The sequence below is a fragment of the Dermacentor albipictus genome, chromosome 3 (genome assembly GCF_038994185.2).
Source record: "Dermacentor albipictus isolate Rhodes 1998 colony chromosome 3, USDA_Dalb.pri_finalv2, whole genome shotgun sequence".
NCBI lineage: Eukaryota > Metazoa > Arthropoda > Arachnida > Ixodida > Ixodidae > Dermacentor > Dermacentor albipictus.
The window spans coordinates 85,284,263-85,296,713 of record NC_091823.1 but is presented as its reverse complement, the minus strand read 5'-3'; the positions used below and the strand labels follow the sequence as shown (position 1 = coordinate 85,296,713).

Below are 12,451 nucleotides of genomic sequence, written 5' to 3'. Positions count from 1 at the left end.
TTGAGATACATCTGGAGGCTCATGCAGGTCTTGCAGCAGTGCGGCAGCTAGAGCGACTTCTGAGTTTAGCTGCATAAAATGTAATTTGCATTTTCCATGTGTAAGTCGCTTCCTCGGGCTTTCTTAACACATCTTCAAGGAACAGTTAAGAGAACAATCAGCTGAGCTATATTAACATGTTGCCTTTCTACAATATCAATAAAAATTGTAGGCAACCCTAATCTTCGACTTAGGTGTCTCTTAGTGGCATTTGCACCTTGGCATTGATGTTCTTTAGGTTAACTTTAGGCAGATGGAACACATGAACTGAACATGGAGGCAACTGTTTTCCACTAATTAGCTGGTTAAATATCATGCCACCTTGTCGTGTGTGATGCCATTAGTGACGCCATTACTTCCGCTATCTACTTGTAGGTTTCCAAGAATTTCGCCAAAGCTGTGCTCACGTGGCGTGTCTGAAGTCTATGATTGTGCTTTGGCATGCAGTAATCAGTGATTTCTAATTAATTTTAATTATTCCAGACACTTCAGTAACTCAACTTGTAACTAAAGTTATGCTCTGATGTTATATCTATAATAAAACCCATTAATTTTGTGCTGTACTATTTGTTCTTTTTTTTTGCTGATTTATTCTGAATTTCGTCCCTGGCCATCTGAGTGATTTGTAGTTATTTATAATTATTCCAGACATTTCAGTAACTCAACTTGTAACTAAACTTATGATCTGGTATCATATCTATAATGAAACCCATGAAGTTTGTACTGTACTATTTTTTAAAATGTTTTTTCTGATTTATTTTGAATTTCCTTCCCGATCGTCTCAGGAGGTGAACCGGAAGTGCTGCGCAAGGAACAAGAGTGTCACTCGATCTTCGTGCCGCTAAAAAGCCACTCCTGCCACAAGAGGCGGCGTTGTGTGTGGGGGAAAATGCAGAAGCAGAATAGGTGGTGCTGCCACCTTGAAGTTCCTGCACCAGCTTGGTTGTGACGACATGGATGTTGATACTTTGTGCCAAGGCCTAGTCAGCATTGTATTGGTAGAGGCGGACTACCTTGTATTCTGAAGGAGCCAAAGGCTGAAGTTTCAAGAATGTTTACTGAGCCGCAGCTGCCCATATGCGAGTATACTACTTTGAAATCCGTGATGTCAAACTGATATACTAATGCTGGCAATATAGAGAGAAATGCAAGAATTCGAAGTTACCTTAGTAGTATTTAGGAATATAAAAGATCATTTTTGATTGAGATATCATGACATAAAAATATTGAGCAGAGTACCTAATAAAGAATATTGCATACTTTTTTCCAGAACTAACTTTGTAGTCGAAAGGATTAAAAAACCACATAAGAAGAAGACTCAATAATTTACATTAACTGGACTAGGCGAGCTGCCCAGTCCCTATTTATTTTTCTTCTTTAAATTTTTCACAGCCACACACATCACAGTGTCTTTAGAAACTCATTGTACTTGTCCACAGATGTTTTGGCAACATTTTCACAGAACACAGCATCAGTACCAGAAACTAAGGCCTTCAGAGAGACGTAGTTGGGCTCCTTTGCGTCGAACTGTGCTCGGCCTAGCTTGACGAGGAATTGGTGACGAGGCTTGTAGATGCATTCGCGTGTACGTAAGATGGACGGAAATTGCATCAGCTGTGCATGGCTCAGGCCTGCTTCTTTATGAAGGTAGGTGAAGGCACCAACAATTTTGTCATGATCTGGGGCAGTGCAAATAAAAACATATTGAAATTTGATTTGACAAGTGAGTAAAACAAATTTTTTTACCTATGTAATGTGCAGGTGCAATGGCACAAACAAAGACGCATGTACATAGGGGCCAGGCCTAAATGATAAAAGGCATGGCACCTTGATATGTCAAAGTGTATGCATGCACATTTTGCTCAACACTCCTCCAATGCATATTATGCATGATTGTTGTAGAAGTCCTTGGAACACGAAAGTGATAAAAACACTTCCTTCATAACCCAGGTAAGCATGCCAATAGATTAACCTCTCCTGTTATAATTACACTTTCACTATAGAACTGAAAGATGTGTTGGAAAGAACACAGAAGTGAAAAAGGTGCAAGATTTGTCCTAACTTCCATAAGCTGTGAGTAAGACTGCGCACAAAGACAAGAGTGTCAGCTCTGGATTAGCCTGAATGGGTTTCAAAGCTTCCCTATAAATGGTGGCCCGAATGAGACAGCATACAAGGAATAAAATGAACTCTTTCAGGCACTGTGTGCACAACAGGCACTGTGTGCACAATTGTGCCCTCTGAAAAAGTATAGCAGAAACGGCACTGATGAAATGAATATTTAAAATGAGTCGCATGCATGATGAACCTGTGCTGCAAGTTTGAATAATTTGTGTAAAGTGTTTACGCTTCTTTCTAAATGGTTCACTTCTTTAATTGTTTTTCACAATGCTTTACATCAAGCATATATTTTATGTTGCTCAACAGATAGTCTCCAAGTATTTTATAGTCGAAGGGAGTGGCATTTGCCACCTCAAAGGCGGGTGCACACAGGCCTTCACCAATGGGTGCGCACTCTAGATTGACGTCATGAGCCGGACAGCTGATGACCCCACTGATGAAGAACGTGGCAGCCTGCGCTTCGAAATTGGCCCAGTCAAGTCAGTGGGACTATTTCTTTGGTCACAGAGGCAATCAGCTGAATGCACTTTGGCCATCTGGGCAGGGCCTCTCCTGAGTTCTTAGGGTGAACCCGACTATAAATTTGAAAAAGTTGATGCTCTCATACCTGATATTGCCTTAGAGGGTTCTAGCATGGAGTGCTCATTCTGTAAACTTAACAAAACTTGTTGAAGAATTGAAAATGCTTAATCTATTCTACATCTGTGTGCTTTTCATGATTCCGAAGGTACAAAACTAATGTGGCAAAACTAATTTTTTAATGGACAGAATTAACTGGCACCTGAAGGGGTTAGTGTTGGATTCAAGTCATATTCTGCACAAAAAGTCAACAAGAACATCAAGATATGTTTGTCCATTCAATACAATGGGCAAATTATGCAAACGGGCATATATTATGAAAATTTCCAGCTCTCACTTCTACAAAATTTTCATTAATATCTTCTAACAAATGTAAATGTTAGGTTTTTGTTGAGCTTCTGCAGTAACATCACCAAATATTTTCCTGTATTTTTCTCAGAAATATATGAAGCAGGTAACGCTATATAGCGTGCTAAGTGCCAACCCAAAATTTTTCAGATTTTAGCCTGGCAGACATAAAAGTTTCACTAGCTTCGCTAGCTACATAACAAAGCGTATTTCTGCTTCATAATCGCAAGAAAAGGGAACCTAGCATCGAAGTAAATTGGCCCTAGTGCATCATTAGAGCGAATAACATGTTTGAAACAGTCTTTGCGACATCTATGTTCCATCCTGAAGCAGGCAGCAGTGAGGAGGTCACGTCACGTCACAATTACCATGTGTTTGCTTTCACTACCAGTTATCTCTCCAAAATAGCAATTTGCATCAATGAGTTCAAAATATCTTTATGATGCTATGAAAGCAAAGTAACAAATATGACAAGACCTTCACAAGTATTGTGCCACACAATACGGAGGTCCCAGAACAAAGGCAATTTTTTTTTCATGGCACAACAAATAAATGAACACCTTACTGCTTATGAGGAGCTTTGGGCAAACCATGATCATCTGCTTCATTTCAGCCATGGTGAATCCCATCTCCTCCTTTATTGAAAAGGCGTTGCGCTGCCAGACATAAAAGAGATGGCAAAAACAAGGCATGATAGCAATGAACACCAACATTCACAGCATTTTTTTACAGATTAAAGCTCAACAGAAACCATGCTCTACAGTTCCATTGGCATGCATACCAGCACATATATCATGACAGTATACATCAGTACACCTGTGGCCCTAGAGACAGTGCATTGTGCATAGGCCAAAAATGTGTGAACACAGACAAACTGTTCCTGCTCAGTGTAACTTATGGTCTGCACTGGAACACTGTGAAGAACTGTGTTCATTCTGCATTTTTTACAGTGTCCCACTCAACCAGCTCGGCAGTGGAGCAAGGGATGTGTTTTGCTTTTGTCTGCCAACGTGGACCTTGTGCACACGCCCACTAGCAGTGTCTGTGTGCAACTTCTTAATTTGCACAGATCTGTGCAGAGTGGACGATGAACATTGAGCTAAAACTGTTTAACAGGCAATATGAGCACACTTGTTCTCTTCTCCCACACCTTCATTCTTTCATGAACAACATGCAGCCCAGCTTGGAACTGTTTCTATAGATAATGTTGGGAGGAATGAAATGCTCTAGAAGCAAAGCAGCCTATGCAAGCCAATCTGCTTTGCTAAACTGAAGAGTGCAGAATGTTAAGTTCAGAAGCATGTAATTGCACAGAAGGCAAACTGTGTTCATTCTGCAGGATGCTGGAACACAGTGATGCGGTGGTGGTCTGTGAGAAGTTCAAAGAATTTGGAAGAAGCTCCAGAGTTATGGTATGGCATCAGAGCTACTGAAGATTCATATTTATAACAAAGCCCAACAATGAATTAACCTAACCAAACTACCACATCATGGCAAGGCAGTTATATATAGAATTTGCTTATCTGCTAGCATTCCCTTTGCAAGACATGAGAAAAGAGCCAGAAAAGTTCCTCCGACATCTTTGCAAAAATGCTCAAATATCAAGCACAACAACGCCACCACCTTTAGCACCTGCTGTCCAAACACTACTCAGTTCTGTTAGAACAAGCTCCTGCTTTTTTTTTTTTTTTTTCGTGATGTTTTTCCTATCTATTACAAGATATTACAAGAAATTTAAAACATGTTTTTTCTGATCTCGTGGATCAACTCTAATTACCCTATACAAGTGCATGTGAAATGCGCAAGTGCTATCAGTTGGAAACTGCTAAACTGACTTAAATTTGTTGAACATAAGAGGAAAATATGAATTTGACCAACTGCTGACAGCAGAATTTTGATTGAGGGCCTCAAATACCTATAATATCTGCAAGTTCATTAAGTCAATTTGTGGAACGCTAATTGTTCATTTCATGATGCTCAACCAGTTTTTGTCACATTTCTTATTTTTAAGTAGTTCCTTATCTTAACAGTTATTAGAAGCCATTTTTTACTCTTGCGTCAGTGCACAACTTAAAGATTTTTCAAATATTTAGCCATGCAATGTTTGTTTATTCTATTCTTGTCATCACTTAGGTCACATGGACTGTGTTTCAATTCTACTAGTTTCTCACTTATGGGCTTTTCGGCATGCATTTTTCTATATATTTATAGATGATATTATGCATGCTCAAGGGCACACGTCCCCTCTGCTTTGTTAGCCTCATGAGCCTACCATTACGTCAACTGTTGAGATGAGAAAATCTGCACCTACACAGCTGGAGCAGTTCTTTCCAGACAAGCGTAACTGGAAAGCATTTCGAGAGATCTTTTTCCCACAAGTACGCTTAACTACTCTAGTGATAACGGTGAACTTTTTTTTTTCCATTCAAAGAGGCCCTGTGACACCTCTCACCTACAGGGCTGGTTCTTGGCATTAGTGTTGCTATCCCCTCATTTCACAGTTGCAAATGGACATAAGCATGTCTGATACGGCACATGATACTTCTGCAATACTCAAATATCCATGCACAACTGTGTGGATTCTTCATCCTGTCATTTTTTTTTTTTCAGAAGTCTGTTTGGGGATGTGCTTTACCCAGCCACTGAAACGAACCTGCCAATACTCTCTCCTTATTCAGATGTTCCAATGAACTGATGACAGTGAAAGAACTGCAATTCCAAACAAATAAATACATCACTTAAATTCATAAATTTGTGTTTGCATGTGTGCCCCCTCCCATGTGTGCCTATATATATAAATAACTTCGGGGATTATTTGCATCAACTGTGACTGAATCTATTAGCAGTAGCAAGGTGCAAATGCTATACAAGAGCCATGCAGGAACACTTATGCTTGCTCATCTTGCCACAAGACACACAATCTCGTTAAGAGGCCACGCTGGTCGATTGGCTTAGCACTTATTACTTGGTACCACAAGTAAAAAGACAAAGAAAGGTGTTGCAAAGCCTCTTAACCACCAACTGCCATTTTTTTTTTTACTTCGCTATTTAGAAACGGGGCTATTTGCTACTTAGACTTTGCTATTTAGAAATTGTTTAATTCAATTCGTAAGGCCAACTCCCATTCATCCTATGCACACCCCTGATTAAAAAAAAAAAAGATATTCCTACCTCGATTCCAAATAACTTGCACGTTGGCAGCTTGGGAAACCGTGTAACGATATGGCGCACCTCAGCACCAGACAGTGATAGAACACGTTGCAGGAAGCCCAGGCGTTGGTCAATGTCCTTCACACGGTAGGCAAGGAACCGTGGTGCATTGCTCAGAATGCGTGTCACAGCCTCTTGCGAGAAGCGCTTCGACAGCAGGTAATCGATTCGCACCTGAAGGTTCTCCAGAGGTTGCTAGGGGGTTGACAATAAGGAATAGGATTAAGAAAAAGAAGGTTATGGGTATGCGAAATTCTGCAAGTGTGCTTTTTCACATGTCTCGTTTAGCCCACACAAGATGGTGCACATCGCTCTAGAAGGGGAAATAAAGCAGTGGTGCAGGAGCTGGTAGTGCTTATTCTTCTCCTAACTATTATTCCCATGGTTTGAAGGCCTACCTTTGGCTCAATGGTGCCGTGAGTGGGAGTTTGACCACCTTGTGTGCTGTGGCGTAGCCAGAAATATCTTTTGAAGGGGTACATCTGCCTGGTGCTTCACACCCTGACTACGTCACTGCTTGTGCAGGGCAACCTAACAGTGCCAAAAAGCCTGCTTCCAGTTCTATTGCACACAATGTGATCACTGCAGACAGTGACGAAGCCTTCTTGATCATTATAAATTACACATGCGGAGATGATGATAAAATTTTGTTTGTCTTATTCTTTAAAATACTGTGTGTGTAATTAACCGCAATCTCTTGCACTTTAGAATCAGCCAGTGCACAATAAGTAATTTAATACCTGTATTAACAATGAGGTTGTGGTTTCTTAAGGTAGCTTGGTGTAATCAATAGCAGAGTGACGTCACTAAGCAGGCACAGGAGGTTATAAGTCCAGCAAAATTGGCAACTACAGGATGCATTAAGTGCAAGAATGTATGTACAAAAGCTTGAAGAGCACTGGTATGTATACAGTGAAAAATTTTCGCTATTGATATTCACGTCATGAGGCTTGCCATAGCTTCAGAAAATGCACTGTTCAGAGCTGGTTATGTACTTATAGTGCCTGGCTTCTGGATACTCAAGATATTCATATAAAGGACAAATAATGAATCACCTGTATAGTACCGTATAATTTGCAACATCTAGGTTCTCACTATTTAGAGCTTATCTTGGGGCAAAATTGGAGGGCGTCTCCCGGAGTTACTTTTTTATGTAGAAAATGGACTTTATTAAAGCTTTATTTTATGGTGCAATGAAATTTTGCATTTTTCTGTATTTCTAGCCTTATTTGCCGTACATCTCTTGCTCATCCTTAAAAAAGAGTCTAGACAAAAATAAAAATAAAAGGGTCGAAGGGCAATTGAAGTGCAGGAATGCTTATTTTGTCATATTTAACAATAGCAGAAGGATTTATCGCCACTAAAAATTACTGTAATGGTTCAGTTCATATATTTAATAAGCGTTTTCATAAAGTGATATTTCCAAATTGAATACGAATATTTGAGAAAGAAGACTGCCAAATATAGAATATTCTTTTATTTCTAAAGCAACATGAAATTTTAAGTTTACATAGAGTCAATTAGGAATAAAAAGTAAGAGATATCGGGCTTATATACAATGGTGCATGTATGTAATGCTATTAACAATTACACATCTGAACAAATGGGGAGCTCGTAACAGATAAACATCTGCATTTCAATTATATGAAGCACCTTGGAAATGATAGTAATGAAACAAGAAAACAGTATGTTATCAGGTCCATGCAAGTGTTGTGCTCACTGAAAGGAGTTAACTTGAATAATACACCACTGCACATTGTTTTAAAGGCATGTGAACACATCGAGTGCATCAAATAATAAATTGGAACAAGTTCGTATATATTCTGCCTGAAATTGAGTCATTCTTATTGAATGAAAGAAAATTATTGGAAATTATAATCATTTGGAACGGTCTGCACATCTATAATTCTGTTTCTATCGGGGCTCCAATAAGTGTTATTGTCTTCTATATATTTGAAAGAAACGAATACTTGACAATTTTGAACAGTGAATTCTCAAATTGGATAACAGGGATTATTATAGTTATATTTGAAATGTCAAATATTCAGAGACCTATAATATTTACCAATGTTAGAATTGGTCAATGTGGCACATGCTCCCATTTTGCAAAAACATCAAGAAAGCACTTCTAACACTTGCGATGGATACAGGAAAAGCCAGTATATCCAGTGATATTCAGTGCGGTATGTGAAAGGGAAGGCTAGTCTGTGCAGCATCCTACATTGAACTAGAGGTTCAGCGATTTCTTCAACAGCATATGCCCGACATTCTGGAAACTTTTTTCCAACAAGGCACCGCAATGTCACGGTGGTAAAACAGCAGAAAACAACAACTCATACATGTCAAGCACTGGTGCCAGTTCATGACTGTTGTCCTGGGGATGGCGGTTTGCAACATTATTTACACCTACTGCCTTCAGGTATGGGTTCATGATTACAGCATTGTACCAGAATGGCTCGCTGGTGTAGTGCAAGCGATGAGAAATGTTTCCCTACACAGCATGTGTTAAGTTCGCCGACCTTCGCTTGTATCTTTTATTTCTTCGGTGTTCAGGTCGACAACCTTGGGTTGTACCTTTTATTTGTTTATATGTACATGGCCATAGGGAGACGTTGCAGAAATGTTTTCATATGTGTGTGGGCCCGGGAAGTGCACATGCTATCAACTAGTAGGATGGGTCGTTTGGAGGTGGTGGCAGGTGTCATTGAGCCAATGGTAGTTGACCATACATGCACGATGTTTTGAACCAGCAAACACAACAAACGGATGCCGACAAATGCTTCATTTGCTGGCTATCACTCGCCACTGTCACCTCCATTGTGTCAGGGCAGCTGGGCATATGATAAAAAGGCACGCACCAGCAGCGCTCTGTTTGAGGTTAACGGGCAGATGGGAGTCGCATGTCCAAGGCGGTCTTCGTTACATAGAGTAGGCCAGCGCCTGTCTTGAGACAATTACATGGTGTGTTCTCCAGTGTGCAGCTTGCTCGAGTGCGTGGGTCAAGTAATGAGCGGATTCAAAAATGGAAGGGAAATGCTGTCCTGGCTTTTGATGATGTACTTTTGTTGCTGGTTTGTTTGTGTTTGCTTTGAAGTGAGGCCACAATGTAAGGAGTGGCCAGAGAAAAGCGGGAAAGAGCGAAAGGAACCAATAGGGGTGGCCGAAAGAAACATTTTGGTCTGATTTGAGCTAACCATTGGTTCATGACAAGTACGTGCTTGTAAGACTGCTTGTGATTGCCAGAGTTCAGTGGCCCTACGCTGCCAAGGGGCAGATAAGTGGAATTCCCTTATTAATCAAATTGCTTAAAACGGGGAATTCGGGCCTTTTTAGGGAGAGCGAAGAGAGAGTTGGAGCCAAGGACTGTGGTGACAGCCGAGGCTGTTGGTGATATGTACACGTGTAAATAAACCTGTACATATGGAGCCGTTGTTGAGAGCCTTGTTTGCAACATGTGGCCTGACATGAACAGAGAATTGAGGGCCAGGAGCCCAGACCAGCAAGGGTGCCATGGGGAGCGACGGACAAGCAATGGCCTGAACTTGGCAGTACCAAGCATAACTGCATGGTTCCACTTTTTTTGCAACAGCAGCAGAGCTTGGAAGCTGCTTGACTTCACAACGCTTTTTATCATCTACAATGTCGAACATGCAGCTGACATTCACGAAAAAGTTGTCGCAGATGTGTCATTCCATAGACTTGGCATCCGCAGGCGCATGGCAATTCATGCATGGTACATATCACGCGAAAGAGTAGACCCAGCTTCTAGTTTCTTAAATATTCAGTGTAATTCATTTTAATTTTTATTTAGGAACCTCCACTTGATGAGCGGGTCGTGCATGAGGGGTTCGTTGATCCAAAGAACGCCTTCTGCTTCTCATACTTCTCCGCGAAAGCTGTCATGATATAGTCGCATGAACACAATTGGGAGCTTTGATTTCAGTTTTGGAAAACTCCGAATTGCTAATTTTTTACTAGCAGGTGTGTTTTTTTTTTTCATTGAATTTATCTGAAAAGGTAGAAACCTAGCAATACCATATCTGCTACCTACTGTGCAAAAGAGAAGGTGAGATTTTGATTTCACTACTCCTTTAAATACATATTTTCAAAGAATACAACATGAAAATGTTTGTTTGAGACATTTGTAAATTTGAGTGGCAAGGTTTCTCACTGCAGTATTTCAAGTACCCAATCTTGTGCAACACGTGGTTGGTAAGGGTCACCTTTAAATCTGATAAAGTTGCTCAAAAGCAGTTTGACCACACAGCAAGTCTGACAAGAGGTATGCTATGTAAAATAGGCTTCTAGGAAATAACACATTACATAATGTTAAAGCTGCCTTGGGAGGGAAAGTGTTCATGCACTTGTCTACTCTGCCAACTTGGGACACAGAATTTCCTGGAAGGTTGAAATTAAAGAGAGAATACACTCTTACCTTAAACAGATACGGATTTTTAGTGAACCACCAACCAAGTCGCTCAGCTGGCACACCATGTGATATGAGGAACTGAATCACTGGCTCCACATCCTTTTCAAAATCAAGTTCGATTATCTCCTGCCCAAGGCCTTTCTTTTCCAACACTGACAAGTCAACACCAAGTTGCACAAACCGCTGCACTGTAGCGGACTTGTTGGCATATGCAGCCAGATTAAAAGCCTTTGGAAGAGCAGGTCCCATCTCATCAAGAAACTCTGCATCAATGTTTGTTGACAGTGCATCCAGCTTTGGTTCACGGGCAATTTCATTTTGCAGTGTGCTGAGGTCGTCACTGTCCAGTCCAGCAATATTGGGGATCTGAAAGACAGCAGCTCCTGGGCTCTCGTCTCTAGCAGGTTTGACTTGAGAAGGTGTTGAGTGTGTCGATGTTTCGTGCAATGAATAATACAGTGACTTGAAGTATTCAGGGCCCCCAATACTGTCAAGTGGTTCTTTCGATGCTGTGGCATCATCTTTGCTGGTGATGTGACTGAAATTGAAAAGGGTAACACTGTGTGTATGCTACAGTTTGAACGGAACCTACTGCAAAACACTCAGCTTAGATGTACATGCAGACACGTAGCAAAAACCGGACAAGATGAGTAACTCAAGAAATAAGGCTACCTCTGATGAGAGTCGAATAAATTTTATGTTCTGCGGAAACCTCAACAGACGTTAAAAAAATTATTAATTAAAAAATTCTACAATGCTACATTATAAAAACGTAATACTAACATCAATTACAAAGTTCCTTGCGGTCAGTAATCGGCATTTTTTTTTTCCAAGTTCCTACGAGAGATTTACATTACATCGAGCTGCGCCGATTGTGCAAGACTTGCAAAATGTGACGACGTACCGACCGTAACTTCAGCAGCTATGACTCCCTCAAAGATGCAACTTCGCACATTCACCGGTAAAGTGCATGTCACGATGTAACTGCCGAAATGAGAATTAAGTAGCTATTGTTCGGTCACAAGCTGCAAGATGCATGCTGAGGGACTCACAAGTTTGAAGAAGTGTAGGATAAAAGCTTGCAAGAGTTTATGGATGTTCTAACAACCGTGTGTGCAATGTTATGAAACATTCACGTAATGGTAACAATAATTTGAGTGGTTTCATACACTACACGTGAATGGCAACATAGAATACGAGCTGAACACTCAGCTAATACGGATAGAAATCTACATACGTAGAGCAAAATTTCACAGCTCCTTCAGGGGTTTTAAAAGAGGAGAGATGCGCCCGTTTTACGACGACTCCGCGACCGCGCAGGCATCGCGAAGATGCGAGCCATGTCCGACAGGCCGCAGACGCCATCTGTGCACTGCCTGATAACTAAGACGAAAATATATATATCTGTATGCTCCAACTCGTCAAACGCGTTATGAAACGGTTATGGTGAAACAAGATCAATGTCACTGCTCCCTTGCTCTTCTCAAGGACCGCCAAGAGGAAACCATGGGAACCATGCCTACGCAGGGAGCCGCCATTTAAAAAAAAACAGCAAAAACAAATTAGTTTGGTTATACATAGCGAGCGCGCCGTAGCAGAGGCTTTTGGCGCAGGTTCACGGATTGCGCAAAGCTTTACGCCCACAACTGTCCGCACAATTCCGACGAACTCCAATGACTTTTTTAAGCTTGCACAGAAACACGTTAATTTCTCAAATTTTTTAAT

The 12,451-nt window shown here is 40.8% G+C and overlaps 1 protein-coding gene across 1 annotated transcript; it reads right to left on the bottom strand.

Annotated features, from left to right (window-relative positions):
- Positions 1-1,364: 1,364 nt before the first annotated feature.
- Positions 1,365-12,274, bottom strand: LOC139057446 (transcription termination factor 3, mitochondrial-like). Its single transcript, XM_070535742.1, has 5 exons — positions 11,964-12,274; positions 10,733-11,264; positions 6,259-6,492; positions 3,653-3,743; positions 1,365-1,718 (listed from the first exon to the last, which is right to left on the bottom strand). The coding sequence occupies exons 1-5, from the start codon at positions 12,089-12,091 to the stop codon at positions 1,441-1,443; spliced, it is 1,263 nt and encodes a 420-aa protein (XP_070391843.1). The 5' UTR covers positions 12,092-12,274; the 3' UTR covers positions 1,365-1,440.
- Between the last annotated feature and the right edge of the window lie 177 nt (positions 12,275-12,451).